The sequence below is a fragment of the Cyprinus carpio genome, chromosome A13 (assembly GCF_018340385.1).
Source record: "Cyprinus carpio isolate SPL01 chromosome A13, ASM1834038v1, whole genome shotgun sequence".
NCBI lineage: Eukaryota > Metazoa > Chordata > Actinopteri > Cypriniformes > Cyprinidae > Cyprinus > Cyprinus carpio.
The window spans coordinates 1,534,388-1,553,825 of NC_056584.1; the positions used below are offsets into that span (position 1 = coordinate 1,534,388).

At 37.9% G+C, this 19,438-nt stretch overlaps 1 protein-coding gene across 1 annotated transcript in view; it reads right to left on the minus strand.

Moving 5' to 3' along the window:
• The window catches only part of LOC109112381 (dystonin-like), a 114,695-nt gene that overhangs the window by 90,180 nt on the left and 5,077 nt on the right, over positions 1-19,438 (minus strand). Inside the window, exon 4 of the mRNA XM_042768356.1 lies at positions 18,630-18,843. Within this exon, the coding sequence (XP_042624290.1) occupies positions 18,630-18,843 (214 nt within the window). The remainder of the gene's footprint in view (positions 1-18,629; positions 18,844-19,438) is intronic.

Sequence of the window (19,438 nt, forward strand, 5' to 3'; positions counted from 1 at the left end):
TATGAGCAGCAAGGCACAGCGGTTTATATGTATATTTATTCATAAATGGATAAATATTCATTCTGCTGTTAAAAACAAATATAGAAACCGTGTAGGAGAGTTGTCATTATGTGCAAACAGTGAGTAACTCTATATTTGAGCAGTGTGCGCATGTCAAATAAAATCAATTCCGTTTTAAAGCTTGTGACATATAAACGCGCACATCAAGCCCATGACTTTATTCAGCGTTCATGGAAACACTACATTCAGATTCATCGATCGGAATGAATTCAGTCCGATTGAACCAAAAATTGTGCATGTAAATATAGTGACTGTAGTCTCCTTCACCAGGCCTGTGGTCTGTCTGTCCATACATTACAGTCCAGAGACTGCAGGCAGTTCAAAAGCATCGGCTTAAAAAGCATAAACTAAACATGGTGCTTCTGTCAGAGCTGTGCCACAAAAACAATGCTTTGCATCCAGCATATAAAGAGCTGTTGTGTTCAGGTTCAGCCTGGGTCACATCCCAGTTCTGTCCTCACTGTTGCTTTTCTACTCTTCTGTCCAACACAGACAGGAAAAAAAACTGGGTGTGTCAATGGCTGTTTCTTAAAAACTTAACGGACAATAATAGGTCTCTAGAACCTTGCCTAAATGATCTACCATAAAAAGCTGTTATTGTTGTTTTTTTTTTTTTTTTTCTTGGTTACAGTCATGAGATGCCAGCCATTGCAAATTAAGGATATAATCCTGCATTCCTGCAGACAAATATAGGAAGCATGGTATATACTGGGCAGTAAGTTTCATTCCATTCCAAACTCAGTTGATGAGAGCTATAACTTAATTAGTGAAATGACAGGTCATCAAAGATGTTTTTAGTGATCATTCATGACTCTATGTGAATACCTCAGTATATAGGATGCTTTATAATCTCATCTATAAGGCTGTCTAGATGTAATGCGCTTCAAAAAACATGGTAGCACTACAGATGAATGACTACAAGATAAGTGACATCAGACACATTTAGAGTAATCAATTCTACATTAAAGCCTATTATTCCATTGTCTGAAAAGTCAACATGAAACAGCACTCACGACCCATTTAATTTCCATAAATGCACATTTAGAGTGTGCAGTGTATTGTGAAGTACTAAAGGCCCGTTCACACCAAGGATGTTAACTATAAAGATAACGATAAAGATACAGTTCTAAAAATCATTCTTAATATTAAAGAATAGCAGAGTCCACACCAAAACTATAAAGAGGCAGACGCGCGTGCCCTTAGAATAAACAGATGATATCGTTTACTGGTGTGGACACTAATATCGTTATCTTTATAGTTATCTTTATAGTTATCGTTCTTGGTGTGAACGGGCCGTTCACATATTGCGTCTTTTGTGGGCTCAATTCATACATAGCGCTTGTTTCTTCCAGGCACGTCTGTGCCGCATCGAGATAAAAACATTTCAACTTTTCAGAATACCGCAAGTGCAAGAACCAACCAATCATCCTTTCCCGTAACAACACTGAAAGCTCAGCCAAGATGAAGGAACAGCTGATCATAGAGAAAGCAACATTTTCCACACATTTTAGGTGAATGGCCCTTAATCCTCTCCTGTAACATTGGCATCTTACACTTTTGTTATTTGCTATTACTGATGTAACAAAAGTTACATTAAAAATTACCTTTGAAAATGTGTTTGATCTCATGTGGGCCACCATATAGAGATCATATGACCAGCAGAGTACTACTCACTTTAACACAGTTGTCAGACACTATTGCTCGCAGGATAGATAAATAATTGCTGGTCAGTTTTCATTATTTTTAACAAAAATCATCAAGCTCATGCAATAAAAGCTATTCACTTACAGTATATTCTTGGTGTGGTCTACAAACATTCAAATGGGTGTTTGTGGGTGTTGCATTAAAATAAGACTAGTGACAAACATCTTGAGGCAGAAGCTTTCCTGAAGAATGAGGTAGTGATGGAATAATAAGAGAACGCCGCCCCCTTCAGGATGCAAATAACCTCTATATTCTGGCTTTTCCAAACTCAGCGTTCTTCCACATACTGTACCAATGAGTCAACTCTCCATAAAACTTCAGGAGAAGATGATTACACTATTATCAAGGTAAACTGGTGTTAAGGGTCACTAACCCTCATAAATAGCTAATTTTACAGCTCAGACCTTCATTACTGCCACAGTGACTCTTGACAGTTTATTTGAAAGTTCTCAAGGCAGAGTCTTTGTGAAAGTAAACAAGTCCATACCTGACGACACATAATAATCAGAGAATGATGACTAAAGCTGTTTTATTGCGATATCTCACTGCACACAGATCACTTATAAACGCATTATGGTCCATAAACCACATGAAGCTGAAGAGGCATGTGAGGTGACTGATGGGTGTATATGAGTGGACAAAAATGATTCCTTAATAGCTGAACTGTTTGAAACAGGTCCTTTAAAAGTACTTTTAAATCTCTTTATTATCTCATAAAAGTACTTAATAAAATTACATATATATATATATATATATATATATATATATATATATATATATATATATATACATGAGAATCGTCAAATTTGTTCCAATGCCATTACCATATGATGTTGTTAGTTGTGCAGAACTGAAACGTTTCACTTTTAACAATATGTTGGCACAGGCGTGTTTGAGTGATAGTGTGTGTTTGAAATGCCTGACACGCATCCCACATTGAACAAGATATTTATCAGATTTTATCTGGCCAGAACAAAGGCCTTGCGTATTCAAGTTACAATATCCAGTAAAGCTTTTAAAAACAATCTATAGCTTCAGGATGCAACATGCTTGAGGTAAACAGTATAATGCTGATGAAATGCTAGAAGAGTATAATATTCACTTGACCCCAGTTGACCTTTCCTTTTCAAGGAAAAGAAAAACCATAAATCAACTATGTTGATATGTAATTACAGTAATACACGAAACAGATAAGTCATAAAGAAAAAAAAAAAGCTGAGGAAGCAACAACCTTACATTATCTCCACTAATAAAACTAAAGACATACAATCACAGCAATGACTGGATTTAAGCAATTAGTCAGCAATCCAGCAAAATCAAAATTCTGCATTAACCATTAAGATATTCTTCACTTTTATGGCACATTTTTAGTGCTGTATTGTGCGCTGACATAATATTACTATCTGCTGTGATATTGAAAAATTATCGAATAATTATTTTAAAAAATAAGGTCACAATACAGAAAAAAATAATAATAAATAAAAACTTTATTTTAATTTTAATTTGCGGTGAGAGTACATCTGAATAAATATAAACTCTGTTTAGGGTGAACCTGGACATGTTTGAGAAGTTCACGTATTTGTTTTTTCTCAGCTTCTTGTAGATTGCTTCTTCAGGTTTAATATGTAACCTCAAGGGTTTTTGCCTCATTAAGCACAATGTTCTTTCCTCCATCAGCAAGCAAAGGACTTTGCATACAGTAGAGTACCATGTTCAGAACATCCAGTGGACCGAGGAGCAGTGCGGTCATGCTGAGGGTGAACGTGTCTATGAATAGCCACTTCAACACAATGCAGATCTCCTGTCATCACCGGCTGTATGCTATTTGTGTCAGTTATTATGCCAATATTCATCTGAGATCATAAGGGCACTGCTAAATCCTTCAGAACAATCTCATCACATGATCAAAGTTCACATGTATACAACATTTACAGTAATGTTCTGCTGCACAATGTGGATTATAACTATGACCTCGGCACTCCCAGCATGCAACAGCCTGTTACTGGTCATTTACCAAATGTTTCACATTCAAAGCTTATTCAGAGCAACTTGTGCAATATTAATTGTAGGGATCGTCCCACTGAGACAATCCAGGGTTAAGGGCCCAGCCCAACCCAGAACTAGCAACCCTTGACTTAGTACAAGTTCCCACACCAAACCCATATGAGAAAACTTGCTGCCGTTTACTCATAATTAAGAGGTTTACATGATACACCTTTTCTGCTTCCCAGACAACTTCTGATTTAAAAAAGTGAGATTTAGAAAAAGAATCTCACTTAAAGCCAGACTTCCAACTAGGAAACAAGTACGGAAATCCAAAAACTCTGTTGTATTTGATCTGATTGTAATTGACATATTATGTGAATGAAAGCCTAAATTAAATCTGTTCATCATATCAATCGATTGTGTCTTTTGTATGGTTTGGTTTCCTTTTACAATGTCTTTATTTACTTTTTAAAGCTTGAAAATTTGGGTTGATGGACTTTTAATGGATGGACAACGATGATCAAACCAGTTCAGAAAGGTTTGCAGAGACAGGTGTGTAAGACAGTAAATGGCATGCAGGTGTACAGCTGCAGAACAAATGCTTGCATTGCATCACATTTATCTTTGGCAGTTTGCTTGTTTGTTGAAAATCGAACAACTGCAAAGCTAACAGCAGGACTGGAGGTTTGTCATCTTCCATGTATCTGGCAATCTATGTGGTTGGGTTGATGGAAGTAACTAGCATCTGCCTTTGAATGGAATGAAATGGAAAGCAGCACAAGACTTCAAGTCTTTAAAAACAGAGAAATAAGCACAATGGGCCATTGGAGATTAACAATTGCCATTCTTCTCATTTCACAGCAGTGAGAAAACCAGAATGTTTCCCCTCAGGCAAGGCCACATATTCACGAGACAGGGCCTAAACACTTTCATATGGGCCAGACAAACAGCTCTGCAGCTCTTACAAGATTCACAAACACTCTGAGATGGGAGGTCTGCCACGTGTGGAGAATCACGTCCAATATCCTTTGTAGCTAAAGCAATACAATAATGCATTTCATTGCAATGTTAATTTTAAACAAACCACCCAATCTAAGCAAGCATCAGCAAATAATCAAGTACCTTTCATAATCAAAGATGCTGTCTACACTGCACGCGCCCTACAGTTTTATCTAGTTTTGATGTAATGCACTTGCTTCCGGTTTACGGTAGATTGGGTTGAACTGTATTTCTAAAACTTTAAAAATTATTGATATATCCATCTAATAAATAAATCCATACTTTCATCCTGGATTTATTTACAATAAAGTTTTACCACAGTATTACCTTGTTAGCTTAGCAACATGCTAAAGACCTGCTAATGAGAACGCAAATGTCAACAGCTATTCCTTGAAGTACCATGTAAATATCAGTAATTATGCTAATGGTTTAGTATCATGGGAAATGGCATAAGTAACCATCAAAATATTTTGCCTCAGCAGCGATTAACCCTTTAAACGGCACACAAATACCACAAAACAGATTTAACTAATAGCATTTTGCTAAGCTACATTGGGCTTACATGATACCATGGTACTCCTCAACATGGTAATAACATATTTACCATGAATATGTTGCTTTCAGAGAATGTTTTATGTTAGAAAACACAGAAATGATGAATGTCTGTCAATGAGAACAATGATTTTTGGGTCCAGATGGTGTAGCTACAGCATGTTCCAGCAGGGGCTAACATCAGCAAGCTATCCAGCCAGACCTGCACTCCTCCATCCAGCCACCCGTGTCTATGCTATACCATGCCATTAAAAGAGCTTTAACTTAATCGGGTTGACTGTCTCAAGCGGCCAGCAAGAGAGATCCATTAGCTCCAGGATGTTCTCAGCCCAAACCTCCTCTCAGGCACGATTTACAGGATAACTGTGTGATAAAGCGACATGGCCAGATGAGAGTTTGGATCACGCCACTGTTATGTGTATTGATTACTGCCATTAGGACTCAACCATTTAGGCTTAGATGTTATAATTAAACTCTCTGGGGGGATCGGCTATGACGATAGGTCTCCCTGCCAGAGACAAAACTACTGTGCATTACTGTCACAGCAAAGAAATGCAAATAAACAGAGCTCTATTAAAAGCTAAAATGCTCATTTGATTAAAGGATCTTTCATTTACAGCAGACAAAAGAGTCTGAATGCAGATTTTAAATAGCTAAATAGGTCACCACATTGGAGGAGAAGCTTTCAAATAGAAACAAGAAATCTTTCTGTATGCACTTGTTCAGGAGAATCATGCCGTACTGCTGAGTCACGGCTCTCTATGACTAAAGAAAAATCCTCTTTTGACATTCAGTTTTCTTCCTCTGGCCTGAAAGAAATGACATTATTCAGAACCTTACTCTACTCCCCCATTAGAAACCCTTCCACGATCCACTCCTTCTTCCCTGAGCTACACACTTTGTTACAACCTTCTAAACTGGTTATCTGATCAGATCACTAAGAGTTCAGACAATTCTACACAAAACTGCTAATTAAGTGTAAAATGGCCATTTATGATGACTGACTCGCTGAATTAAACATTCAGCGTAATGTGATCATTGATAATAATGTTACTGTCTGAAATGTTTATCGTTCCATACTGTATAATGTTTCACAACAGGGATTAGTATTCAGTGTTTACTTTACACAATACAACAAGTCCTGTAATAATATTACATTCTGAATATAGTAGTTGTCTTAACCACAAACATGTGTTGCATTAAGGAATTTCTGTTTATTTTAAAAATGTATCAGTATATATCAAAATTAAAATATCTGAAATGAATAATTACTAAATTGCTAAATTAACAAATGACATAAAATTAGTGTTTATTGTTATTTCACGTTAGCTACTGCATTAACTAAAGTTAACTATTTTGGGGCCTAATGAAATCTGTTTTTCTTAAGTCACATTTTTTTTTTACCAATTTTACTTTTCATTTTTAATATTTCTGGATTCCATTTTAATGCTTAAATTAAATTTTAAATTTAAAGCATGTCTAATTAATTGAAATCATTAAAACAAATTACAACAATTAATTAACTGTTCAAATGAAGGCATAATCAATTAACAATTTCATTAATCTTTTAATATGTAAGCAAATGAAAATTTAACAACAACAGGTTTCTATTCAAGCGACAGAATGAGTGCACTGTTGTAGATACAGAGCGTGGGAAAGGTGCTGACTGGAAAGCCATGATCACATTAAAATCATTAGTTTCTTCTTCATAAATTATACTGTATATTTCATGTCTGTCCTGAGGCTGTATAGCAGGTCCCAGCACAGCATCTGCTGCACTGGGTGTGTTTCCTGCATAAGAGCTGTTGGGGGCGGAGCCATGACTAACCACATGACCTCACTCACACAAAGCTGAGCTGTCTGGAGCAGGAGCAGGGAGCGGCCCGCATACTGAACACAGTCACCATGACAACCGGACAGTAGGTTCACTAACACACACTAACAAGAGACTCTTACTTCATCAAGCACCCAGTGAGCATTATCCTCATTTGAATCACGGCCCAACTACTTTCTGCCTCTTACAAATGTTTTCCATTTATAAGCAGAAACAGCTGGGATTTTCATCAGGAGCCAGTCTTGATCAATAGCCAGTGCATTCTTTGCACAAACCATTTGCTCTAAAAGACAGAAAGTCTGCTGATCTTTGTTTTTTAGTGTTGGTGAATATAAATATAAGTCATAGAAAAACATGTTACAAAATAAAATGACAGAATAAACCTGCACCACTTAATGAATTCATAATGATGACTTGAAATAAATGATGGTTGAATAAATCTTATTCTGTTTTGTTCATTTGTTTTGTTTTAAATGTGAGTGGCGGTTATTTGATGTTTTACAGTCTTCTGGTTTGCTGGGAAGAGCATCTGCAGTTGCGCTGATGACATCATGTCGTGCACAGCTGCCGGCCGGCCCTCTGGGAAATGACATCAGACTCGGGAAACGGTTTCAAACTGAGAATGCTTTTTTAATTTTTTAACCTCCCTATGTTAAAGATTATTTTAATAATTATACTGTATTTAAGTAAAATAATACCTTCCTGGTTTTGTTTTTTTGTTTTTGTTTTTCTCGCACCATTTCAGCATTTTTTGACACTGCAATAAATACAAAAAAGGACTAAATCTCAGGAGATAACTGGATCTTCAAAAGGGGTACCTCCATGTTGCCATGACAGTGTTAATCTGTATCAAATAATAAATGATTTAGTGATATGAATGCAAAATATACACTAAAAAGAGTTTTACATGTGCAATGCAACAGATTAAAGATAATTAAAGATACATATTTAGCAGTAAATTAGATGAATAGATGAATAGTATATTGAATATAATTAGTAAATAGTATACAAAAATCTGCATAGAAGAATACCAGTTGCTATAATTCTACGGTATAGGCTTGTATCAAATATATATTTATATATGTGTGTGTGTGTGTGTGTGTGTGTGTATCTGTCATTAACTGCATAGTATGAATATTCATATTCTGATAAAGTTTAATCAATAGACTGAAAGACTGGAGATCAGATACAGTCAACACAATGAACACAGCATCTGATTTCAGGATCATGTTTGCATCAGTGCATTAACTGTTCAGCATTTTATAAGGGAAGAAATGGATGCTCTCTAATATATACTGATGCTTATAATGAATAATAAATGGAGCTTGAATTAATAGTAAAATATGCTGAAGCTTCTAATGTGGACTTCTTAAATGCTGAATGCAACAGATTTCTGTGTAGAATTTCACTCTGTTTTTAGTATGCAATCATTTGTACATTTTTCTCATCTCTTGTATTGCATCTCTTACCATTAGTATTCAGCCATTGGCAGACAAAGAGAAAAACAAGCGGATAGTCTCTCTATTGTTGTGATGTCAGGTTGGTTGAGCTGCTCAGACAAACAGAGCTTTTGAAAGCAGCACAGAGTCACAGTTTTACTTATAGCTGTGTCTGCATATTAAACTGAGATAAGAGAATGTATTTTTAGACCCTATATTACTGGACACTTCAGCTGTAAGTCCATGATGATCATCTATGTGAATGATGCCCTGTGATGCCACCCATCTCTCAATCTCCTCACAAGTCTTACACAACGTCTCTCTGGCTGCATTGGTTGAGCTGACAGCAAAGATCTGTCGCCGCTCCAGTGAAGCTGAATTCTTCCCTTTTCATCACGCAGAGAAAGAGCCCTGACTGTGGCTGCATGTGAGGAATGCACTCGCACTCTGCTGTGGACATTCATAGTGTGAAGCTCTAGCACACACAAACCACCCGCATCCACAGCTACGACTGTCACAGTTATCACATGATTGCCAAATTATGATTATTAGACCTAATCAAAACCATTGCTGATTTATAATAACAAAATAGGAATAAGATAGGTAGATAGATCTGTAGTTCACTAAATAAAATGGTTTCATTGGCTTTGGAAGAAGAAATTGAAATTGTGACTATAATGACTTGTGGATCAATCATCAAACTGGAGTCAAGCTCATTGCATTGTGGGATATAATAGTGCTCTGTTGGATTGTGCACATTTTGGCAAATAGGCTGAGGCAGGTTATCCAGACACAGACACATCATGCATGCACAGATGACATCTAAGAGAACTAAATGTCCAAGCTGTTTATCAACACACAGCCTCTTTTCATCCTGTTTGTGAGCTGAGATCATCTGAGGACCATGACATGAACATTACCAAAGGCGATGTGAAGAAACAGACTCTCATAAACAAGAAAACAGCGAGGGTCTAAAAAAGCCTCCTGTTAAGTCAAAAAAAAAAGATGAGGATGAAAATCATTAGTGGTGTTTCCTAAGGCAAGCAGCACTATTACTATCGCTCATACTAGAGGTTAGAGAACAAACCCCCAAACCTTTCTACTCAGTCTGAGTTTCTGCATTCATTCGTGCTCAAAAAAGATGAATGAACGAGCTGGTCAATATGTTGAGGCTGCAATATGAAACCATCACATATTACTGCTGCTAAGAAATCAAGGCAGAAAGAACAAAATGACACTGTTTTTTTTTTTAAACAGCAGCTCTCATGTTGAACAGGGTTCACAAAAACTGCTAACTCACAAGCAACACCTCTGCGATGGCTGAAAACATTGTGTCATTATCATCAGACGTTATTTCATCAGTCTTCTGTGGTTTAACGATTGAATTAGGCTATACTGTGATTTGGATTTTTTTCCAATTAACTGTGCAGCTTGTTAGTACTTTTCTAAGCGATTGGACTTTTCAATGTGGATGATAAAATGGGTGAAAAAAGCCCACAGACTTGCAATGACTGAGTGAGGCAAACTCTAGAGAGCAGAATATAGAGATTGTGAGGTGGGCTCTTTTGACTGGGGCCAGTAAGCAACCACCCAGAACACCCTAGCAACCGGACAGCAATGCCCTGGGAACCGCAAAGAACGAACAACTTCGGAACGGGAAACCATCACTGACATTTCTTCAGAAAGTGAAATAGTGCAGTTAGTAATACGCACCCTATTATGTGGTGTCTACTTTCTTATATTTGATGCACAAATTTCTATGGCCTCTAAATTATCAAAAAGTAATCGAAATACCTGCGAGTTCTCCTAGACGTGGCACTGCGCTTTTTGCCTCAGTGTGTGACTAGCATATTTAGTTTTTTTGATTAGGTAATCATCACATGTTCTAGAATAGAAGCAATTAAAGTGTGAGTATAAATACAATATCCTATAGGTCCAACCTAGCTATCGGTATCGGTAAAATCCACTATCCGTCAACTTCTACTCTAAACAAGGTTTTAGTGTGTCATACACAGTGTTGGGGAAAGTTACTTTTAAAATTAATGCATTACAATATTGCATTATTCCCTAAAAAAGTAACTTATTACTTATTACTTTTTATGGAAAGGAAGGCGTAATATTACTTTTGCGTTACTTTTTAATATGAGCAGGGCTTGTGTTGTTTTTATTATAAGAAGTTCTATTTATAGCAAATGTAAAAGCCCTTTCACACCAAAAAGTGTAATGAATAAACATCAGGCTGAAGGAAAAGTAAATTTGTGTCTGTTTTAATTCATTTTGATGAATTAAATGAATAGTTCAGTTTACTATTTAAACTGAACTGAGCTGCATGATGACATCACCGAATTCAATGATGAACTGCCTTTAACTGTCATTTTGCATTATTGACACTGTTTTCCTAATTATTGTTGTTCAGTTGCTTTGACGCAATCTTTTTTGTTTAAAGCGCTATATAAATAAAGATGACTTGACTTGACTTGACTTGAATACTAAATCTGTTTTTTGCGAGTGGGATGAATTAATGCACATTCATTCACATTTAGTCTAGAACTACATCATGTTCACACAGCGCACACAACGCCTCTGTACTTCCCCAATATGGGGAAAGGAGATTTGTGGGAAAACAAAGTAACTGGCGTTACTTTTTTTTGAAAAGGTAACTCTATTTTCTTGTAAATTAAAAAGTAATGTGTTACTTTACTAGTCACTTGAAAAAAGTAATTTGATTATGTAACTTTTATGCGTTACTTGTTATGTGTTACCCCCAGCACTGGTCGTACAGAGATGGCAAACATCCAATCAGTGTTGTTCGAGTGGTAGATGTTGGGTCATGTGACCATGCAGCCTTTGGCATTTGCTGTGCCAGACAGCCTTTCACATTATCTGTGAACCCCCGAGCCTCATCGCAGGTGTGACATTACACATTCCATGCTCGCCAGCTATTTATGGACTTTACTTCAAAAGTTTACACTCGTCATGTGGAAAGAGACACTTTCACACTTTCAGATACAAACAGCGGAAGCATGGTTATGAAGCAACTCATATGAAGAAGCCTTTATTTTTTCATTTGACATTCGCATTATCTTGCATTGGTAAGAAGCCTCCACCAGCTTTCATGCTCAGGGTTGCCAGAAGACAATAATCAGAAATGGATACATTTTCTGTCCAGTGTTTTACTTAATCTTCCCAACCTGGCAACCAAGCACACACCTTTTCTGTACTGATGATCTGAAAACACAGACAAACATTTAAGTTGCAGTTAGTGTGATCTCCACTGTGATATTCTGCTCAAACAAAAGTGTCATACAGCCAGTCTGTCCAGTCCGCAAACAAACTTTCTCAGAGGTAAACAGTCAGAAATCCAAACATAAAACCTACACTAACTCTGTGCTACAACAGAAATTCTTAGAAAAATGAAAAAAAAAAAACTGAAAAAATAAAAAAATGTTACCATCATTTGGAATTAATTTTAGGAACTCCACTGTTTAAGCATTTGTGAGCAGCATTTTAAGGGATAGTTACTTAAAGGGATAGTTCACCCAAAAATGTAAATTAGCCCATGATGTACTCACCCTCAGGGCATCCTAGGTGTATCTGATATTCTTCTTTTAGACGAATCCAATCGCAGTTATATTTAAAAATGTTCTGGCTCTTCCAAGCTGTGTAATGGCAGTGAATGGTGCCCCTGTTTTTTAAGATGAAAAAAGTGCATCCATCGATCAAAAAACTACTCCACAAAGCTCTGGTGTGTTAATAAAGGCCTTCTGAAGTGAAACGATGCATTAGTGTAAGAAAAATATTGATTTTTAAAAATGTATAAACTGTAATCTCCAGCTTCTGGTCACTCAAGCAGGTGCATTCACGACAAGGTGTTCGAGCGTATGACGTATGCATAGCGAAAGACGCAACGTAAGCTCCAGGGAGAAGAGTGTAGTCTCGCGAGAACCAAATTTTGTTTACAGCACAGGGAAACCACGTGAATTACATCTGTAGTTTGTGCCACCGCAGCTGCAGCCTGCAGTTGACTCTGGTTCAAACAAATATGACTGGGCAAAAAACTCATTCTCCTCTTGCCTTATATCGAAATCCTCCGACATTTTTGCTTTCTCCTCTGTGCTTCCACGTTCATCATTCTCTCCTTGCTTTCTAGTTTTTGCTTTGTGTTTTATAATTCTCTTACATGATATTCTAGAATGACGTGTCATTTATGTTCAGTAGTTTTTTGATGGATGGATGCACTTTTTTTGGCTTCACAAACAGGTGAATCATTCACTGCCATTATACAGCTTGGAAGAGCCAGGACAATTGTAAATATAACTGCGATTGCGTTTGTCTGAAAGAGGAATGTCAGATACGCCTAGGATGCCCTGAGGGTGAGTACATCATGGGCTAATTTTCATTTTTGGGTGAACTATCCTTTTAATGATGGTAGTGTTAATGTATATGATAAATATATAAATATCCTATAAATCAATATACCTAGATGAGGTCAAATAAACTCTATGTATAAGATGGCATTCTCTTGATTTCTGCTTTCATGAAAGTGCAATAATCATGATGACAAAAAAATCTTATAATTGGAGTATTATGTTAGCTTAGCAACATGCTAACAACAAACTCCACTGGAATCAATAGTAAAGCAGTGTGCTTTGCGTGAGAATTGCTATTTGTAGGATGCACAAGGTAGAGCGTTGCAAACCAGTCGCTTATGACAGATAGGATGTTGCCTATGTAGGCAGAGGACAGAAAAGGGCTATAGTATAATTACATGCATTAGTCACAGCATCGTCTCCTAATGAAACGAGTTACAGACTGGTGACCAAGGCACCATAACATCATGTCCAATGATGCTAAAAATAATTTAGGTGGGATTTAGAGGGAACCAAGCAAACATATATTACTGCCTAGCCTACAATGCTTTCAAGAAATGAAATAAACTGGGGGGGGGTACTTAATTCAAGTAGAGATTATTTTATTCTTTCAATGCAAAAGAGTGTTTGATATCAAACGCAGCCAAGAATACATCTATGCTGTCTCCAAAAATCAGCCGGATGAAGAAATCTTCATAGACAGGACATTATGCAACTCTAGATTCAGACGTGCTGTGATGTCTTTCTACCTCCTACTACCTTCGAAGCAAGAGTTCTTCAGGTTTCGGACACTATTGTGTCTCAAAGTGAAGCACTTAGCAGATATTAGCTGCAGGTGTGCTGCAACACGACACCCTTGACCACCACACAACTTCTCTAAAGCAAGCCTGAAAACCTGAGAGAACTGCAGCTAGTCCATGACCTCGTAGCAATTTATTTGATGTGCATTGGCACAAAAAGCATCTGACCTGGTTAAATGCAGTGTGTCCTGGTACTGAGCGTATGAACTAAATATACCGTGGCTCTGTGTTTTCCTACAGCGTGACAGAACACTACAGCTAATAGAAGCCAGAACTACTGGCTCTTTTGAGTAAAGCAGTTCCATGAAATTCCAGATTTTCTGCAATACTTTAATCATCAATATAATATGGTTAACCCAGACAAAACAACATGGAATCAACAGAAAGGGCTAATATTTCAAATCCTTTTCTTCTTTGGTTTTCACCCATAAGAACTCAATCAAGTAATAACAAAAGCCTTATGAAAACTGTCCACAATGACAAGTGGATGCAAAGCTTGTCGTTTCTATGTACACTACAGTACCTTTAGAATTTCATGAAAAAGCTTCTTATCTTAATAGAAAGGACACTCGAGCTCAAAAAAAAAATGAGAGCCGCACCCACTCTTGAGTAAATCTTAAGCTTTCTTAGGCACACAATGTTAAAAAAAACACAAGGGCTTATGCAATTTCAGATCTTCAGCTGTTAGTACACTGCGGTCCTGTACGTTTCCAGGCCTGAGCGAAGGTGACTGTGCATGACCCTGAAGCAGGTTCCATGTTCCAGTCTCAAATTCACAGGCCTATTTAAACACGCTCATCCAGGTTCCATTCAAAAGTACATGATTAAGACATTTTGAAAGGAACTGAAGATGAAACGCTCTGGTTTACAAAAAAAAAACCCTTCTCCTTGTGTGTTATTACATTTAATACCCAATTAAGCAGGTATTGTGCAGCATTTTCTCAGTGCTTCTTACCTCGAAACCCAAAATAAACTAAATTCCACACAGTAACTGGACACTAACCTAGACATCAACCATTTCCTTTAAGTTTAAGTGATTTCTACATTTTATATAGAAAATTTATACAGTAAATAAATCATTATGGCAACAATTACAACATAATTCAATTTACTATTATTATTATCCAATATTTTTAAATGGCATCATATTAATACAATTTTTTTAGTTTCAGATAACTTATACATAATGTAATAAGTAATGATTGTTATATTTCCGCTATAAATTTATATTCAGAAATACATTTTGATATATTTAAAATGTTTTTGGTACACTAACTGCTTTAAACTTTTAGTTTGACAATCAACAGTTCCCCAATACTGAGCCCCTCCCACCCACTCAGTCCTGCATGACATACATTCAGCATGAACGTTCACTATAGGGCTATAGAGAGACATTTAGCATTAGAGAAAGAAAGAGGCAGACCGTCTATGTGACGAGCTTTTGTTCTGAGAACAGCTCCAGCAGTGTTACTGTATAACTCTACAGAGCTGGACGTCACTTCCAGGAATGTTTCCACCAAACATCAATTTTATCATTGTCCATAGCTCCCACTCTCTAGAGAACTCCAAACTCCCTGAACAGACTACTGACAATCAGAGCAAAGAGCATAATAGACTTCGATGAGACTACTGACAATCAGAGTAAAGAGCACAATAGACATCGTAAAAAGTCGATGACATTACATCGCACTACACATTTTAAGCAGGGAATATTCTGGTGGTGACTGTAGAGGAAGGGTATTCAGAGCATCACAGTTTCCAGTGCGTTCGAAGGCATGGTCATATGGGTTAAAAGTCATTCTTACAGGAAGAACTAAAACTGGATTCAGTATGAGGCAGAAGGTGTCATTAACTTATTCAACAAAGAATAAAGCGCAGTGTTTAATTCAAAGGAAATGCTTATCTTTAATGTATATATCTGAAGTTGATCAATTCTTGACTCCAGAGTCTCTAAATTTTAATTTTATTAATTTTTTAATTTAATTTATCTATCCTATTTTGTTTATTTTTTATTATATTGTTTTATTAAAACTATATTTTTAGTAAATACTGCATATTGTTCTTAACTAAGCATTGTTAAAATGCTGCATCTAAATAAAATGATTAAATGTCATTCTTGGTGTTTTGTTTCATGCAACTGACTGTGGAATCATTAATAAAATCACACTTTTAAAGTAATTTGCAATTATATACTCAATTAAAGGGTGAAAAACACTGAGGAATATCCCTTGATATTTTCTAACTGTGCTTGCCCAGCTCTTGTTGGCACTCAGACCCGTTCACGGTGACCAATAAACTAGCTTTGATAACCTCTGGACTCAAGTCAAGCCAGAACAAAAGTGATTTTTTACAAGACGTGGCCTACACCTACACATAGACAAATTCTAGAAAATCAGGAATGTTTGGGTGCTGTTTGCCTCAACCCACTAAAGCAATTTAAACATCATTTTTCAAAACAATCACACACACATGGCTTCTGATAAATAACAACTGTTTTGTCACCATGGTTTTATATGCAATTAAATTAAAATTATGCACTGTAGAAAATAAACAAGATAATAGATAATAAAGATAAGAACTTATTTATCAAGCTTACTGCCTCCAGAAAGCAAAACACACAGAATCAGAGTGACCCTACATCATATGACTGCAGCAGCCTCACACACACACACACACACTGTTGAGCTTTTCCACAGCTGACTGTTAGCTTATAAAACCCAACAGCTGATATACACTCTGCTGCTCTGCTTGAGCTACAAATCACCAAAAGCAACACATCAGCTTCACCTGAATGCTTAACATTCAGTCAGTGGGGGAAAAATGCAAGTGCATTTGTATATTTCTTTAGAAATGCATGTAGCAGAGACGGAGGCTGACTGGCAGGATGATGCTGAGAAGATGCTAAGTGTATCATCATCTTAAGTGCATGGGGGGGGGTGCATTTAGAGCGGTCAGGATGGATGGGACACAACAGACTTATGTAAGCTACCAATCAAACCAGAATTACACAATGGGCTTATATTACAAACATCCAATACAATCATCTGAACACACAAACAGAACAATGTTTCTACACTAGACAGACAGAAATAAAAGGGTTTTGACTTTTATTAAACTGTAACAAATTAATAATTTTTTCATTCCCGGTCAGCAAATCTGCTACCAAGTGAACAGTTTCTATTCAGTAAACAATGAAACAATGTATTAATTATTGTAAGTATGAATCACGCTGATCTTCTGACACCGTTAACCGTCTCGTTGACGCTCGGGAGCGCCAGGGTTATATAAGCAAAAATTATTTTAAGGAACGGCCAAACTGGATTCATTCTTTACCTTTATATTTCTCAAGCACGTCCTCGTACGCCTGGAGATATTCCAATTCGTCGGCGAGCCTATACGGAGCCGGTCCGTAACGGGCCATTGGCGGGGCGGTTGAGGCTGGTCATTTACCAAACGCACCAGCGAACTGAAGCCCTGCCCGAGCGCCGCTGCTCCGTGACCGGCGACGCCCCTCTGCCTCCCCTCCCAGGTCCACCAACCGGCCAATGAGCGGGACTTCCTCTGCCGCTTCAGCCGTAAATCTCGGCCGTGTGCCGGTGAGAGGACGGGCTGTGGTTATCAGTGACTGTCGTTCACCGTACCAGCAAACCCCATAAGGTTCTTGAAAATAATACCAGTTTTCACAATATGACGTTTTGCGTGCTTAGTTTAGCGCTACTCTGGTCATGTGTGGTCAGCATTCGTCTGGAATGCTATATATATCAAATGTCCGACTACATAAAGGGGAGAATGTGTCATGCACAGTCATCCTCTATTTTAGAGGCTCATGCTGGTGGTCACTGTCTGCCGTGTGTCTGTGACACAAGCGAAGCGCGCGTGCTCTCCAAGGTCCTAAAACCGGAAGATTCGCGTTCGCAACGGGAACATGATGGCGCTGCGCTCGACCAGCTCAACTCACATTTACAGAACAACACCTTCTCAAGCAGGTGGGCCTGTACCCTTTCAAACGGTACTAATAGGCATATGTACCATTTTATACTTATACTTTATGTATTAATATTTAGGTTTAAGATACTAATATGCATCCTTTAGAGGTAAATATGGTACGAAAATGTACCTTTTGAAATGGTCCTGCCCCAGTGACAGCTTTTGTACCATTTTTTCTGAGAGTTTGTATATAGGCTATTAGGATAGATAGATAGATAGATAGATAGATAGATAGATAGATAGATAGATTTTGTACCATATATATATATATATATATATATATATATATATATATATATATATATATATATATATATATATATATATATATATATATAAAATGACATATTATAATGGCATGTCATATTGCCATCTGAATCTCGTGTTAGATCATGATGCTACAGAAGCCTAAGAGGGAATGTCCTCTCATTCCAGAGCAGGAAAACATGCAGATTACAGAATGCTGATTCATCTTTCAGCCTTGAGCTTTTAAAAACAACACTGACTTCCAGCCACCAAAACAGTTCACAGTGCATCAGAAGAAACGTTAAGCTTATTATTTTTCGTTTTATGATGACAATGATGATGATGATGACCTGCAGATTTTACATGTAAGGATCAGGTGTTTCCAGTCACAGTGCAAGACATTTAAAGCATGTGATTGGGACCATCCATAGTTCCGATGCCTTTTTAATAGCCACTTGACCATTTCTTAAAACCCAAACTACCCCAAAGTTAATTCGTCATCGTTTATTATTTGTCCAACACTTTATTTACACGTGTAGTTCACTGACTGCTGCTCGATTAAAAAGCAAACAACAGGCCACATCGTTTTCTGTGTAAGAGCCTGATGAATGGAGCCCAGTGAGTGAGGCTGGGATATATTTTGGGTTCCTACCTGCGATTCTGAGCACCGCCCTCTCGGCAGGATCGAGCACGGATCCTCCCTGGATCTTCCGCTTCGAGCGCTCATGTCTGGGTAAATTCCACGGTAACGTGTCCCCCGGTGCTGGCGACACCGACCCAGATTTCACACTGTACTCTTCATCATCGGAGAAATCTGCCGATGAAGACATAGAACAGCGCAGGGACGCGTTCCCGGACCCGGAGCTCTGTGTGAAGAGACAATAGAAAGGCAATGAATCGCCTATTCAGCACAGGAGCGCAAATAACAACAGCGCTGCGAGCGAAAGCTATGGTGTCTCACCATCACTGCGCGCACAACAGACCGAGATTAAAACACACATCTGCTCTTTGCAAATCACCTCAGGCTCAAATGATCAGAGATCGACAATAAAACAACACTCCCATCAGGATTTATCACATGTGGCTCCCCCGCCAGGACAACGCAGCACTCACCGCTGTGTACATCTCTAAAGGATGCGCAGATATCCTACATCCACTTGTCATGTACATACGGCGATGTCATTTTGGATAGAACCACACCCTTGTGGCGGTAATTCCGTAGCGTGTCGCCCGGTTTGATCCAAAGCATGAAATGGTGCCACAGAGAGAGAGAGACAGAGAGAGAGAGAGAGAGAGAGAGAGAGAGAGATAGAGAGAGAGAGCAGATTGCGCTGAGGGAGAGCAGCATACAAACCCACGGCGTCACCATGCACTGACACGCGCAGACTAGAGCCGCGGACAGGAGTCAGGAACCTTCGGTGAGCGGAATCGCTGAGCTGTGGTCCTACAGCGCCATCCCTG